General features: G+C 43.5%; 1 protein-coding gene across 1 annotated transcript in view; it reads right to left on the reverse strand.

Annotated features, from left to right (window-relative positions):
- The window catches only part of Ust (uronyl 2-sulfotransferase), a 284,504-nt gene that overhangs the window by 158,619 nt on the left and 109,298 nt on the right, over window positions 1–16,587 (reverse strand). The window contains exon 2 of the mRNA XM_028861084.2: window positions 11,433–11,476. Coding sequence (XP_028716917.1) covers window positions 11,433–11,476 — 44 coding nt within the window. The remainder of the gene's footprint in view (window positions 1–11,432; window positions 11,477–16,587) is intronic.

Raw genomic sequence — 16,587 nt, forward strand, 5'->3', positions numbered from 1 at the left:
AACACTAAGAATAACAACTTCCATAGTGACAGATTCGATTTTCAGATAAAGCACCAGGAATTCCCCTTAATAGACATGCTGAAAACTACTATAAAACAGATGGAAGGCTTCCATGGTTTGAGGGAATGGCCCTGTGGCAGGGACACAAACTGCTCAGGGCACTGTGTGCTTGACTTCCCAGGCCCCTCGGAGAGTTTATCTAGTCTGGACAATGGACTGCTCAGAGAAGTGGCTGCGTCACATTTGGGATGAAGGGATGAAAAGTCCCCATAGTGACCTTCTGTTAAATGATGTCACAAGATGGAAACAGCCCAGGCCCCCCGAGCTAGCTCCTGAAGAGGCCTTCCCAAGAGCCAGTGGACTCACAGGGGGACTTCCAAGAGAAAGAAAGCTTTTGAGACACGGGAGTCTATGACCATTTCATCACAATACCCTGTTCTGATTACTGAAGATTTCCAAAGAAGAATTCTACATCCTGCAAGTGACCAGCTGAAGGTCAGATGAAGATATTTTCAAGAAATTCGGCCTTTCAGGAAATGCTGTCACACGAACTGAAGGCTGAGAAAAATAAAGAAATACATGTAGAGGGCAGTATAATGGCCCCAAAGAGATATGGTTCTATAAATTTCCAGAATCTGTGAGTATTTTAAATAATCCTACGACAAAAGAAAAAAGGACTTTGCAGCTTGGATGACTTGAGGGACTGGTGGGCGGGGAGAGTCTCCAGGTGAGACTGTCACAGTCACAGTGCTTCTGGGAAGGGCAAGAGGAGAAAAGGCAGAAGCAGAGACCTGAATATGCTCCACTTCTGCCTTGAGGTCAGAAAAAGAGGCCATGACCTCGGGAATGCTGGTGGCTTTTTGAACAGAGTCAAACAAATGGATTTCCCTTCTAAAGCTTCTAGAAGAAGTGTAGTTACCGACCTCTAGAGCTATGAAACAATAGACTGTGTTAAGTCACTGAAATTGTGTGAATTAGTGTCAGCCAACAGAAAGAAACTAACACATGCTTCAAGAATTGCTTTCCTGCACACAATATCTACTCCTTCCTTATAAGGCCCCGGTGGCAAACCAAAGTATTGATATGATCCCATGGAAGGGTCCCCTATGAAAACCGAGGAGTTCACTGGGCTTCTTTACAAGGCATGGGGGAGGGGTTACTGCAGGTTTGCGTGTCCTCCTCAGGGAGCTGCACTGGAAAGCCCCTATCCAGCAGGGGTGATGGATTTCCCACAGAGCACAGATGCCATTCCTACCACTTAACCTTCCCCAGCCTCCATCACTAGGGCATCCTAAGACCTTGAGGCTATGTACAACCTGAAAACATGTAAGAAATGAGTGGCAGGAGCAGCCAAAATCTCAGGTCAGGATCCAATGACCATTTCCACCTCCCCCTCCTATGAGGGAATCTCAGCAATCCACACAGCCAATCATGATGGACCCCTGCAAGGAAGTACAGCCAATGTGAAGAAGACAGTGGCTGTTTTGCCCAGAGGTCCTCATTCTAGGACACATGCTTTCCAGGAAATGGGAGGGAGCCCAGGAAAGGGTGAAGGGTGATCTCCAGATACTCCTGAGCAGTTGCCTAAGGATGGAATGAGAGCAGGTGAGAGGCCCCACGAGAGACATCATCGAGTGGACACTAGTCTATCATCTAGTATATGCAAAGTCCCCCAGAAGAAATTCCACAACTGGGGAGAGTTGGGTTTTGTAGAGATTGTAGAGAAGCAGATAAATAAATAAATAAACCAAAAAGCAAATGGATAATCAGGACAAGGAAGAAATGAAACTGACAAGAAGGGAACTGTGTGGCTGCAGCTGGAGCCACCAAGACGATTAAATTGTTGCTGCTTGGGAAGCCCTGAGGCAGCTGTCATGTTGCCTAAGAATGGTGGCATGTGTTTTTCTCAATTTACTGAAGCAATTTCTTGGGGGAAAAAATGCTTTCCAATGACTGCTTGCAATTTTCACGTCTGTCCTCCACTCTTCAAGACACCCCAACCCCACTACCAGCTAGAGCCACAGCTGTGAGTGGCACTGCTGGATTTGTTCAGATTTGAACAACACTGAGCAGGTGAGAAGGCGCCAAAGATAGAGACATTGCAATCCCAAGTTCAATTCTGGGATCTTACATGGTGGGGACAGAGAATGGATTCCCACAGCTGTCTTTTCATGTCCACACATGCACCCCCATGGCATATGAGGGTGCATCCATATACAATTGCGATTTGGAAGACATGGAACATCTATCTGTCCAGTGGTAACTGGTCCTTTGGGAATGAGGTGGAGAAGATGTTAAAACAACAGTTACATAAAACAAATATTTTTAAGCCTGTGGCTGGCCCAGAATTTTTTTTAGGAATGATGAAGATACGTTTAGTTTAGCAATCAATTACTAAGGGAGAAATGGGTCCCTGATGTTCTTCTTGGGAACACATTACATGCTCATAAAATGGACAAATTTAGAAAAAGTTCTGTGTCTGAACTTGGACACACACTTGCACTGAAAGCTGACCTCTGGGGAGGCATTTTAGCTGGGCCCAACACTTCCACATTAATGGCTTAAGAACTGGGATGGGTGTGAACATGTGTGTGTGTGGCGGGGGGGGGGGGGGGGGGGGGATATTGGCGACTTTGGAGAGAAACAGTCACTCTGTTACATAAGGTTGACCTGTTTCCCTTGTGAAGATTGTTTTGCCTTCTGAGCTGCAAGTGACCCAACTTACAGAAAACACCAAACTCGGGGTTCATTAGAGCACACACTGGCCTTGGAGGCTTTTGGAATTATTCAAAAACCAAAAGTTCAAGTCATGACTTTTCTTATCATTTGCAATGATCAAAACAAGAAAGAAAGGAATGAAGGCCAAGGAGGGACTCCTTCAAGGTCACGCTCATTAGAGTGAGGCGGGTTCCAACGCTTAGCTTCATTCTGCCGCGTTAAGTTCTTTCTCTGTACCTAATATGTTTATCACGAATCATTAAACACAAACCTATTATTCTGTGCAATTGATTCTTCCATAAAACAAGGAGCAGCTTCACTTATGTGCTTTGGGGTTTTTTTTTTTTTTTTTTTTTTTGTACCCCAGGTAAAGTCAAGTTTGAAAATAGATTAGGAGACCACTGTCTTATGTGCCCATTGCTTTTAAAAATCCAAAGAAAAATGTGGTAAGTGCATGGAAAGTTGGAGCAAACGGAATTATCAAGGTCTGTAAGGACTTTCGAAAAGGAAACACACACAGCACTAAAGACTCATTGTTAAGTGCTTACTGTGTGCCTGGCACCTGCTAGATGCATTCCAGCTGTTTCACGTAAGCTCACAATCTTGTGGCAGTCACTACTGCCTTGTGGAAACAGGAAACTGAAACTCAAAAAAACTATCCAGCCTAGCTAGGGGAGCCAGGGAAGCAGCCACATCACTGGGATTTGAAGTGAGGTGTGATCCCACGCCATGTTCCTCGGCCACCTTTCCACCAACGACGAATGAACAAACAGGTAGGTCAGCATGTAGATTCTGACAAGTTAGCCTGGTACTGTGGCAAACGCCATTGTTGGCACCTTGTGCATATGTATTAGTCTTGCTGATATTTTATATGTAGAATGTTTTTCAATTTTAAAATACCCTAAGGAGAAATGAGAAGATACATAAACTGGAGAATTCCGGTTGTGAAGGACAGCCGGATGCTGTTAGAGGAAGGAAAGCAGGGGCCCGCTACTTATTGAGGAGCCTCAAGAGAACCACGCAGGGCCTGCCACACACAACCCGACTTCACCGGGGCTTAATTTACCTCCTGCAGGACCTCACAGACAAGAAGAAAAACGAGGCTGATGTAGGCTGCATCTGCAGGTTTGAAGGCTCGGGGGATAGAAATAAGAAACGCATCATTTTCCTGACTCTGAGCCCCCGCCTTCTGAGTAAAGGTGATTCTGACCAAAGGAGGGAGACAGTGTCTGTGTATGAGTTCCCGTAATCCAGAGATGGCACTTTTTAGATTTAGAAACTTGACTGAACCTTGGCCCAACAGTATGAAAGTAATTGTGCTCTCAAGCCTGTCAAGTGACCTACCTATTCCAATTATAAAATGTTTTGGTTTACCTTTATGGACTCTAAGAAAAAAAAACAACAGAACTCTGCTTTCTCTATTCCAGAACTATTTTTTTAAGTCTCTCAATTACTGAGGTCTTAGAATTAAGGGGAGTTGTTGGGAGGGGGAAAGGGAGAGAGAAACAAGGATGAAATCTGCCTTACGGTTTTGGGAGCTGTGTTGTTAGATGTTAGGCTGAGAAGTGTGTAGAAATAAGGCCTTGTTCTGTAAAAGGTCAAGAGATGTTTCTGTTTTTCTTGTTACCTTCCTAGCCTCAGCCCCTGAGGCAGTCAGACATCTGGCTTCAGTGACCTTCTCTTAAATGAACTGTCACCCAAGGCTCTTTTTCAAGAAAAATATGATGCTGTATGTTTTTATATATAAAATGGCAATTTACACAGTAGAAATTAATTTCAAAGAAAAGAAACTGGAGTGGATGTTGGGGATAGTAAACTAGCAAGTGGCTGGCAAGATGGCTCTGCAATTCAGAGCACTGGCTGCTCTTGCAGAGGACTCAGGTGGGGTTCCCAGCACCCACTTGGCAGCTCACAACTATCTATCTAAGTCCAATTTCAGAAAGACCTGACACCCTCTTCTGACCTCTGTGGGTACGGGATGCATGTGGTACACATCCATGCAGGCAAAACACCCTTAGACACACAATAAAATAAATAAATCTTTACAATGATTTATAAGGAACAGTGAGGAAGGAAGGTTGGGACAATCTGTGGTCTGGGGAACAGCAAATGTTGTTTAGAAAAGTTGCATGCTATGGTAAGCTTCTAACAGTGCTCTCACCATTTATTAACTTAAATCAAGTAATGTATAACATCACTCAACAATAAACGCTATTTGAGTCACTAGAGATATTAAATGCAGCCGTTTATATTTCTGCTAATGCTGCCTTACCAAACACTGGGTGGCTTAAGCTAATCTGATGTGATCTCCCCTTAGAAAGACAAGGTCTGAAATGAGGTGAATGCAGTTTCCTGTGCTTTGGGATCACAGAGGAGCAGTTTGCTCCAAGCCCTTCTCTGGCTGCAGGGGTCCCCAATAAGCCTGGGGAAAACAAGTCATTCTCTAGCGTGTCTCTGTTCCTCAGCCCAAGTCTCTCTTCTTCTGAAGCCCTCAGTCATAATGTACTTAGGGTCTGTCCTGTTCTCATTCTGTTACATCTGGGTAGATCTTCTTTTTAAATGAGATTACATTTGCTGGCCTCAAATTCACTATGAAACCAGTGAAGACCTTGAACTTCTGATCTTCCTGCTACTGTGATGCATGCCTGCAATCCCAAGTCTCAGGAATTGTGATCTTATTTAGAAAGATCCTTACACATAAAATAAAATGAGAACAAGCAGACCCTATCATATACATACACATATATATATATGAATACAGTATTTTATATAAAATAATAGATTAGTATATATTTCATATATAGTGTTACTATATATGAAAATGCTTTGGGATGCAAAAGTAGACATCAGTTACACAGCTTAATCTACAACATAAACCAGAACCCACTAAGGCCAATTTTAGTGGGTTTTTTCAGCAATTCTAATTTTAAAGAGAAGAAAACTTCTACTTCCTAATTACCATATGGATCCACTAAGCCCTGAAAAAGAAAGAAAAAAAAGAAAGAAAGAAGAAAGAAAGAAATAAAGAAAGAAAGAAAGAGAGAGAGAGAGAGAGAGAGAGAGAGAGAGAGAGAAAAGGAAGAACAAAGGAGGGAGGAGAGAGGGACGGAGGGAGGGAGGATGGAAGAAACCCTAAGACCCATCCTGAGATCCTAGTGAAGTTACTTTTCCTAGTTAAACCATATAGGACTGTTTTATCCTAGGAATAATAGCCCTTCCATCAAGCATCAATTATTCCAAGGCATTTTCACAAGATGGACTCTGAAAGAATGATAAAACGTTATTCTGTGGTGTCCAACACAGCAGACACAACGGAACCTGGTCACATATAACCACGGAGAATTTGGAATGGGGCCAGTGCAATTAGAGTGCGGATGTTTACTTCTTGAATTTCAATTTAAACATTCACAGATAGTGTATTCAATGGTGTAGGCCTGTGGGAATGGTTCGTTAGCGAAATAAACACTCATTGTTATATCATCCTTCACATTGCTTATTGCATTAACCGAAGTATTACATTATTCATGGTTCTAGAAGATAGAAATAATGAGTGGAGAGACCGACTTTATAATCTGCTCTCTCTCTCTCTCTCTCTCTCTCTCTCTCTCTCTCTCTCTCTCTCTCTCTGTCTCTCTCTCCCTCCCTCCCTCCCTGCCTATCTTCCCCTCACTCTCCCCCTTCCTTCAATGGTGCTAAGGATCGAACCCAAGACCTCATGCATGGTGGGCAAGCACACTCTACCTCATCCTCAACATTCTGTGCACTTTGCTTTTGGTGTACATGGAAGAATATTTAGAAATGTTCATCCCTGACCCTAACAACAAAGACAAGTGACAGAGGGAGAGGTTCCACTAGCACTAGAAATGATTCTCAACCTGTAGACTGCGACCCCCTTTGGGGTCGAATGACCCTTTCACAGGGCTTGCATATCAAGTATCCTGCTTATCAGATACTTACATTACGTTAAGCGTATTTACATTCCGATTCATAACAGTAGCAAAATTACAGTTATGAAGTAGCCACAAAAATAATTTTATGGTTGGGGGGTCAGTACAACATAAGGAACTGTGTTAAGGGGTCACAGCATCAGGAAGGTTGAGAACCGCCACACTAGTGGAAACAGATGGATGCAGCGTCAGAGGACACTGGGGACGTCCGTGATGATGACAATGAGCACATGTGGAAAAACTTCAACCCTGCGTCTTCACACGATGGCAGCCCAGATTAATTCTCTCAGATCAAGACTCAGTGAACAGACCATATATTTACCAGCACAAGAAGGACATATGGTATTTTCACACAGTCATTTAAGAGGAAGGACCTCATTCAAATGATGTTCTTTGAAAAGAACAAGGCATGGCCTGTTTGGCTACATGAACGTGGAGTAGTGTTACCATGTTTATGCTTTGAAAATATACAAAGCACAAAAATAAACATACAAACAAAATGAATGAGGGAAGATAGATAAAGTAGATATAGAAGGATTGACTTTAAAATGAGACAAGTGTCCTTGGAAATCAAATGGTAAGTGGTCATGAATATTTTTTTCTGGAAACTGAAGGCTAAATCTTTATACCCTAATCAAAGTACTAGGTTCTTATTGAAACATGCCATGTCCCATAAACACACACACACACACACACACACACACACACACACAAAACATGTTTGTATTACACCTTTCATTTTGAAATTACGAAAAGTTTGGGCCCTGGAACTGCACACCCCTGGGATAGAATCTGAATCCCAACACTTAGTATCTGACCCTTGGAAAATTAGTCAGCCTTCCTGGGCTCCAGATCTCTTATCTGTATCCTTAAAGATCTTAAAAATTATCATCTCTTTTATAGAGCTTGATAGAGAGTACATTTTGCATATGAAGTAGTGGGCAGTTTTTTTTTGGAACACAGGAGGAGCTATAGACCAACCAAAGGTAGTGATTTCATTATCCTGGCTTTGCTTCGAACAGGTCTCTTGTTCTGTCATATATGGGAAGCCGAGACATGTGATATGAGAACTTGTAGTCTCTGCCTACCAACAGAACTCATCGGTGCTAACGGCTGCTCCTACCGTGACAGACATCCCAGATGAAGAGAGGATCGGGCAGCACCCTAGGGGACCAGCTGCTGGGTGTGCTGCCTCTTAAGCTCAACTTCAGTCCTCCCCCACCCAAGAAATTGTTTTCCCTGACTTTTCAAATGACCAGGCATTACTTTAATAAACTCCAATTATACACGGGAGTATAAGAAAAAGGAAAAAAAATCTACTATCTGAAGAGAAAAAAACCACTGGAAACCTTTCCTGCTTCTCACCGTAGACCTGGCTATCATACCATACGTGCTGTCTTGTGCCTCATTTTTGTATTCAAGAATATCTTTCCATTTCATTTGCTAGCAATGCACGCGTTCATTCTCAGTGGGGCTCCATCCTTACACAACACAGTGGTAATAAAAAGTGGTTGTCGGAAACAAAACAAAACACTAGCCTTTTGATAATGGCTTCACTCAAAGACTGAGGTAAGCTGTGAAGTCCAAGGAGATCTCAAAACCAAGTGAAAAATCAAAGGCATTCGTTTTTCTCTTATGAAAGTCCGGGAGAAAAAGAGGAGTGGGCCCAGTGTGCTCTGGATGGCACGCTCCATTCCCCACATGGCTAGTGCTTGTGGAATGGGAAACTTGTTGGCTTGAACTTTTAATAAAAGAGAACTTGTGGTAACTCAGTATATTTTCAGGGCTTAAAACTCTTATTTTATCAAGATCACAACCCTTGGTCTTGGCATCAAGAAGCTATTTCTGAGTGCTAAATAAATATGAAAACTATGGGTCTGGCCTCCCTTCGGCTTTTTTCTGCCAGGTGGGGTCACTGCAGAGGCCAGACATGTGTGAGTCCTTATCCTCTGGGTGCCACCATGTCTCTACCTAAGCCAGACCTAAACAATTAGCCTTTTGCCTCAGGGGACACTCAGGGACCTGTATCTGGAACGCTGCATTCATCACTTCTAGGGCTCGGTTTCACTCCAGCAGAAGTCAGAAGCGTGGACAAAAATATGTTCACATACAAGAGTGCTTTGACCCATCATTATGTTCTTGTTACTACAGTTTCTGCCCTACAAAGTCAAATGGGCCTGAGTCCTCAGTCCAAGGGGAAAAAAAAAAACTGGTTTATCAGACTGTACTTAAAGTGAAAACCCCACCAACCAGCCAGGAGACAAACAGAGTCTCCTTATCCCTTTGCCGCCATCAAGGCCAGGGCATAGGCACAAAAGCGCCACCTATCCCGACCAGAGAGAAAAGAACCAAGGTTAAGAATCCTTATATGTGATCTATGCTGTTCTTTTTCGTCTCTTCTATTCTCCCTCCTGGGCAGGTTGTTGACCAAATGAAAAATGTTTCACTTAAAACTTAAAAAAAAAAACAAAACCTTAATGATGGTGAATCATCATTTTATTAATAAGTAACCTTTACATAATAAGTCATGCAGGGAAAACCACAACAGCAAAGGTCTGGGGTGGGGGAAAATAGTTTCCTTCACTCCTGGCCTTTAAAGAAACTGCTCTCAAATGTGGACTCCAGACCCACGGTGTGGGCATCCCGGGAGCCTGTGAGAAACACAGACTCTTAGGTCCTACCCCAGATCCTGGAATTGGGCACTGTGGGGTTAGGCAGGGCAATGTGTGTTTGAAGAAGGCTCCAGTTAACTGGTGCTAACACACCTTTGAATCCTGGCCTCAGGGGAAGAACCTGGGGTGAGAGCCAAGAGTTCAAATTCAGATCCCAGCTCTGGGTTGCATGGCCCAGCCCAATGGACTCAATGAGGGGCCATTACTTGCCTCCCTGAACCAAGGGATGTACAAGGACATGAAGTGCATGTGTTAGGTGAAGTCTCAACCTTTGGCTGAGAACCTCTTCTGCATCCTTTTCTTCTCTAGGAGACTAGTTTTCTTGTTGCTTGCCACTTGTGTTTCTGGGGTCTGTAACATCCCAAACACACCCACCCCCCCCACCCCCCGCCTCACTGCACCCCTCCAAAAAAAAAAAAAAACCTGCACAATGGATCAAACAGTAGAACACCTTTCAATTTTGATGAATCATACTCTACAATTCATCAATAACCTTAATGTCAGCCCAGTAAGCACAGGCCACTGCTGATTTACTGACTGTCACTTTTCAGTGTTGAGTGCTGTTCAGACATCCTATGTTCTAGGCAGTGATTTTAGTCAAGCTCTGCCCAGGAAAAGCTGAGGGTCAGAATATTAAGTAATTTACGCAGTGCCATACAAAGTACATCTTCAGACAGTTTTTCAAGGGGCTGGAGATGCAGCTCACCTAGCATGCATAAGGTCCTGGGGTTGGATCCCAAGCATCACATAGGACCAAGTGAGGCTGTGGGTGACTGCCATCTCAGCATTCAAGAGGTGAGACGGGAAACTCAAGGTCATGCTCGCTCCATAGTGAGTTCAAGGGCAGCTTGGGCTAATATGAATCTCTATTTCTCAAAACAGCAACAACCAAAAAGAACACAAGGAATACCTATTTCCAAAGTTCATGCTTGAAGGTGTGGTGGAAGTTTAAACAGCATATCTTCTCAACACTATTACAGCTGTACTTGGCAAGCACTGCCTCCAGTGGTCAAATATTAAGAAACCAAGTATAGGGCTGGAGAGATGGCTCAGCGGTTAGGAGCACTGGCTGCTCTTCCAGAGGACCTGAGTTCAATTCCCAGCAACTACATGGTGGCTCACAACCATCTGTAATGAGATCTGGTGCCCTCTTCTGGCCTACAGGAGTATATGCAGGTAAAACACTAGATACATATAAATAAATCTTTTAAAAAAAGAAAGAAAAAGAAACCAAGTATAAGGATATCTAGGCTTTCACAGTCTAGCTATAAAAATCACACCAACAGGCATATAGTGACCAACTTTGACTTTGTCAATTACAACCTCCTCTTCCAAGGGCTGGCCAGCTATTACCATCACTTACAAGGGAAAGAGAAATCATGACAAAAAAGCATAGGAGACCTACATTTAGAATAGAGAGTCCATTGCATTACATGTATTTTTCTCACATGCCAAGGTCATTTTCAACTTGGGTTTTTGTTTGTTTTGTTTTATCCCCCATATTTCAATGAGTTTGCATTTGGCTTTCATGGAGGTCAATAATGTAAAGAGTGGCAGGAAATTACATTTATTAACTCTTCTGTCACCAAAAAGTTAAGTGAAACTGCTCATAGGAAGAGTGATGTGGCACAGCTAGCAGACTTGACATGGGAGGGTACTAACTGGGCTGGGGTAATCCAACCAGAGTGGGCCAGAGAGAATTTGAAAGAAATGAGACAAGTCCCAAGGTTCAACACCATAGGGAGGCTCCATCCTGCACCTCACATCAAGGGTCAAAACAAAGCAGTCAATGACAAGGACAATCAAGATGGGAATACAGAAGAGTTTGACATTGGTCTGCAGTGAGTCTGGGGTGGCAATGCCCAGGTACAGATGAAGTAATGTCTTTCCCTCCCCTGTCACTTTGGCCATCTTCAGGCTCTTCAGGTTCCTCACCATTAAAGTTGAAGATTCTTTTGACACCATCCATCTACCGCTTGCTTGCGAACAACTCATGGCTAGAAGGGACCTGGCTGGGTTCACTGGAGGCCCAGGAGTATAAACATATGAGTACTGCTAACGGAAAAGTAGATTATGCCACAAGCAAAGAACTTACCTTACTAGGAGGTGGTCCATGGTCATCCAAATAAGTGGAATTTCCTAGGGGGGAAAAAGAACATTGAATGTAAATGTTTTAGCCCCAAAATAATTTGGTGTAAAGCCATAAAAAAAAAGACATTCTAGACATATTTCTATTCTACAAAAATACCAAGGGAAACTGGGTAATTCATCACCACTCTGTCCAGTTGTGTTGATGTTAAGCGTCTAGTTACTTTTGGCAGGGACTCACATGGGTAGACATGCACACAAACATCCACAGGGAGAAACACACAACCAATACCTATTGCGTGTATTTCGTTTTCCTGGGTCTGAAACTTTAGTGAGCATCTACTACCTGACGGACTCGTTAACCCAGTGACTGTCCGGCCCCCTCCCAAAGTTCACATCCGGTGGCTCTGCACATGTGATTTTGTACCCAGGAATCAAGTGATGTGGGTGCTGCTGGGCCTAGAACCAGACTTTGGAGAACTTGACATTATTTCTCCAGTTTGCCTTGAACTTGCCAGCTTTCCTTCATCTTTCCAGCTTAGCTTGAATGTGATTAACGGCCCCCTGCTGGTGTGTTTTCCTAGTACATGGTTATTGCTTCCTAATGAGTGAAAAACAAAGAGGTTCAGGAGGGCTGGGTGAGGACTCAGTGGCGAGAGAGAGTGTTGGCTGCACAGGAATGAGAAGCTGAGTTTGGATCCCCATAACCACTTAAAAATCCAGGTATGTGGCAACAGCCTCCACCTCGGTGCTAGCACAGTGGAGACAGGCAGATTACAGGGCCTCACTGGCCAGCCATCCTAGCAGAAATAGAGAGATCAAGGAGAGACCCTGTCTCCAAAAAAATAAGGTGGAAAAACCGTTAGACAAGGCATCTCAGTGTCAACCATACACACCTGTGCGTATGACACACGTACACACATGTGACTCAAGGAAGTCTGGGATGCTTCGCTAAGTGCTTTATTTATATATACTGCTTTATCAGATCCAAATTTCAGAGGTGGATTAGAGCTGCTCCCATATTCCAGAGGAGAAAACAGAGACCTAGAGGATTCCAGTAACCCGCTCATGGCCACGTAGCCATAGAACTGCACACAGGACAGAAGGCTGAGGTTTCTAGCGTGTGTCTGGGCATCTGCCCATCTGAGAATCCAAGCGTCTTGCCCTCTTGACTGTTTCGTAGCCTGGGCACTGCACATGTTAGCATCTGGTGACACTGGATCACGTGGAGACATCTACCTGGAAGTTCCTAGCCAGCGGGGCCCTGAAGAACGAACCCAGGGGAATCTCCAGCCATGGAGCAAGATGATGGGCTTGCTACAGGAACAAACTCAGAAAACACCAGAAGCACAGGTACTTATAAATAATAGACTTGGGAATATGATAAATGTCCTACTTTGAGTAGATGAAAGGTACTTTTGACAGTACACCATAAAAATAACTTAGAAAATTGGAATAAAAAAGGAAGCAGGGTTTAAGCCAGGGACAATTCAGCTGGGGACATTTTTCCAAAGGCAATAAATAAGTAGGGTTTGGCATACAGATTTTTCCACCCTGAGTCATCAGCTATCTCTTTTGTTTTGGAGTCTTCTGATTTATAATCCACCTGACAGCCACAGGGACTGTACTCTAATTGCCCATGTGTGTATATTAACCAGACAGCAAGGTCCACTTTCAACTACCAGACATGACATAAATACCTGCTGTGCGCACGACAAGGCTGGAGGAACCCTTTAAATGTGAGCGCGATGAACAATTTGTTGGAGGCTTATTACTGTGCCAAACCCCACCAGGCACACACAGGAATAGGAAGAGCAACGTCAGACCTAATAACAGAATATGTCCTCACACAGTTGCCTATGTCTAGCAGACGGTTCAGGAATATCCTACAAAAGTGAAAGCAGAGTAGTTGCTCATCATGAGACTGTGTCTTCCCCCAAATGATGTAACAAATCCCAACACACTCCATTCAACGTGTTCTCCAGGCATCCTGCTCAAAACTCAAAACTGGCTTCAACAATGAAATGTTTCTGAAATTCTAAAAGTTTCCATATGAGTAAAAAGTTCATGAAAACTACTGATAGGTAGCACAAAGCCCAGAAATTCTGATGAGTATGACAGATGTCCCTAGACCTTGGAAGGAAATGGTTAGGGCAATGCCGGCATGCTCTTGTTTTCCCAGCATTCTCCTCTGTTTAGCCACCAGTTACAAAACACTGCTGATTCTACAGAAGGACCTAGATGCCCAATAAGGAAGTTTCTTTCTTGGCCTTCAGATGATATAATAACCTTGACCGAAGTAATTCTTTCTAAAGATTTATTTTATTTATATCTCTGTGTATGACTGTGTATCTACATATGTGTGAGTGCACATGTATGGGTTTCCTTGGCAGCCAGAAGATGGTATTGGATCCCCAACAGCTAGAGTTATGGGCAATTCTGAACTAGCCAACATGAGTGTTGGGAACTAAATCTGGGTTCTGTGTAAGAACAGCAAACATATTTAACTGCTGAGCTAGCCAGTCAGTCCCTACCAGGCACTTTAAAGGGATTTTTTTCCCTAGAAAGACCTTACAAAGGGACATAAGCATCTCACCTAAGATACATAGCCAGTGAACCCAGCAGAAACCAGACCCTTACAGTATGACTAGTGTTGATACATCCCACTCAGCACATAGCACATCTTAAGATTTATTATCTTCTTATCTTTCTCCTCCTTTTCCTCCCTCCCTTCATTATAGAAGACTTTCAAAAGCAGATAGTGTGCTGAAGGAGTAGGTCAACTCTAGTTAACCCTGCTTTCTGCACACGGGAAGGAACAGGGCTCATCACTACCAGCACCTGACCCTAGGTCCTGCAATTGTGTTAGCAGATCATTACATTTGTCCTTGTTTAGTTTATCACAACCCAGAGGTACTAAATGCCTTACACACACTGGCAATAGAGGTTCATCGGGGGTGGGGGTGGGGGGCAGGGGTGTGGGGTGAAGTTAGGGCAAAGCTACAGGGAGACAAGTATTTCTGAGACATGCACAGCCAGCTTCTCTCCTAAGGTGTGACTGCAATTCCTTGATGGAGCTTTTTATCCTAGGATATTAGACTTTCAAAACTGTCAGGATGTCTGAAAATGCAATAGGTAACTTGTTCGATACAGAGATCAAAGGACAATGAACTGTTATCAAATGCATTGCCCAGAATAGGCTCCCAGGCCACAAAACTGTTCGGCCTTGCAGATGATTATTATATTCAGTGTTAACTTTCAGAGAGGTAAAAGCATATCCCAAGCTCTTGGTGCCTTTGGGCATAGAGCTCAGGATCTAAATTCTGGAAAGGGAAAAATGAGAGGAAGGTTAAGTAGGGCCGGGCTGGGACAGAGGATGTGCCCTTGCCCTTGCCTGACACCACGCTCCTGTGCCTATGCACTCTAAATCCCACCGTCCTCTTGCCGTCTGTTGTGATGGAGTCCTCTAGGGAGGTTATACACAGAGCATAAGAAACCATCTGCAATCATGTTCCATCTAAGCACATAGGAGTTACAGCGTGAGCAGTCAGCAGATCTCCCATGTTCCACCACAGTCTCCCACGACGTGTTACCAGGGTCTCTCTCATTCTAAACTATTCTCAGCAACGATTTATTTGAGAAAACTCAGGGGAGGTCTAGGAACTAGGAGGCCAAGGATCTGGACTTTTGGCTCTTTGTTCTGTTATACCCAGATCTAGACTGGCAGAACCGACAGGGTAACCATCTGAGAGCCGTTGAAGCTTTATACGACAAGATGATGAACATGAAAAACAAGATATATACCTAGCAAGCAGGTTAAATGTTGCTTTTGTAGCAGGAAGTACCCCACCCAAAGTACTCAGATCACTGTGTTCTATATCCTCAAAGATTTCCATATGCACATTTGTAAAACGAAATAAACTCATAGCTTATAAGAAAAACACATGAGACTAACACCATTCGACAAAAATACTGAGAACAATGTCTGTATACAGTAGGCACCTAATAAGTGTTTACTAGGTTGGAATATGCTTTTATCTCTCTGAAAGTTAACATTGAATATAATCATCTGGAAGGCCAAACAGCTTTGTTGCCTGGGAGCCTGTTCTGGGCAATGCATTTGATAATAGTCCATTGTCCTTTGATCTTTGTAGTGAACAAGTTACCTAATGCATTTTCAAACATCCTGCTAGTATTTCTAGTCATATCAGCAGCAGGGTAGGAGCTACCTCCATACCTGTCCATCTTCTTCTCTGATCTTTCATTCCTTGCTGCACATTCCACTTGCTTGCAGAGCTTTGAAGAAATGCAATGCTAGGCTCCAGGCGCTGCAACTCGGATTTAATTATTCTGGAAAAGGTCCCAGGCAGTTGGTATCTTTAAAAAGCTCCTTAGGTATTTCTAATGTCTAGCCAGGGCTCAGAACCACTGAGCTATAACACAAATAAATATATTTCATAACTCATGCCAAATCCAATTTTCTAGAAGCAAAAAAAAAAAAAAAAAAAAGAATATAGCCTTTCCAGACTTGTCTTAATCAGGGGTCACCTCCATCGTGGATGATGAGAGATTTCTACACAACTATCATGTCAAAGGTGAATGCTGATGGAGTGTGCGTGATCATGGAGTTACCGGTTGTGGGGATGCTGATCAAGCAGATTCAAGTAACATTTGCTCCGGGGGGGGGAAGGGGGGTGTAAAGAAACTGAAAAGAGGGAGGCAGACTACAGACTTCCTGAAAAGGTACCAGCACAGTTCACCTTGAAGCGTACTCTAAACCCTTCCCAGACTCCAAAATTCCCGTTAAAAGAGTACTTCAGAATACACAGCCACTGCAAAAAGTATGCAGCTCTGTGAACTCTTGTGTTCAGGTTCATTGAGAAGGTGAGTGAATAAATCCATCCATCATCTGCCTGGAGTTTCCTGGACTCGACATAACTTAACCAACCAGAGTCCCAGAGACACTCACATATGATCCTCACACACATTTTATGTATCCACGAGACCCTGAAGAAGTCCCCTGGGAAATCCGAAAGCAAGGACACTCTTTAGTGGCAGCCCAAAGAGCCATCTCGTGCTTCCAGGCTGTAAACCCAATGGAGAGGAAGAAAAGGAACTTGAGCGGTACAGAAGAACCAAATGTCATACCTGTGCATGCACTA

Source organism: Peromyscus leucopus, chromosome 8a, assembly GCF_004664715.2.
Source record: "Peromyscus leucopus breed LL Stock chromosome 8a, UCI_PerLeu_2.1, whole genome shotgun sequence".
In the NCBI taxonomy this organism is placed as follows: Eukaryota; Metazoa; Chordata; class Mammalia; order Rodentia; family Cricetidae; genus Peromyscus; species Peromyscus leucopus.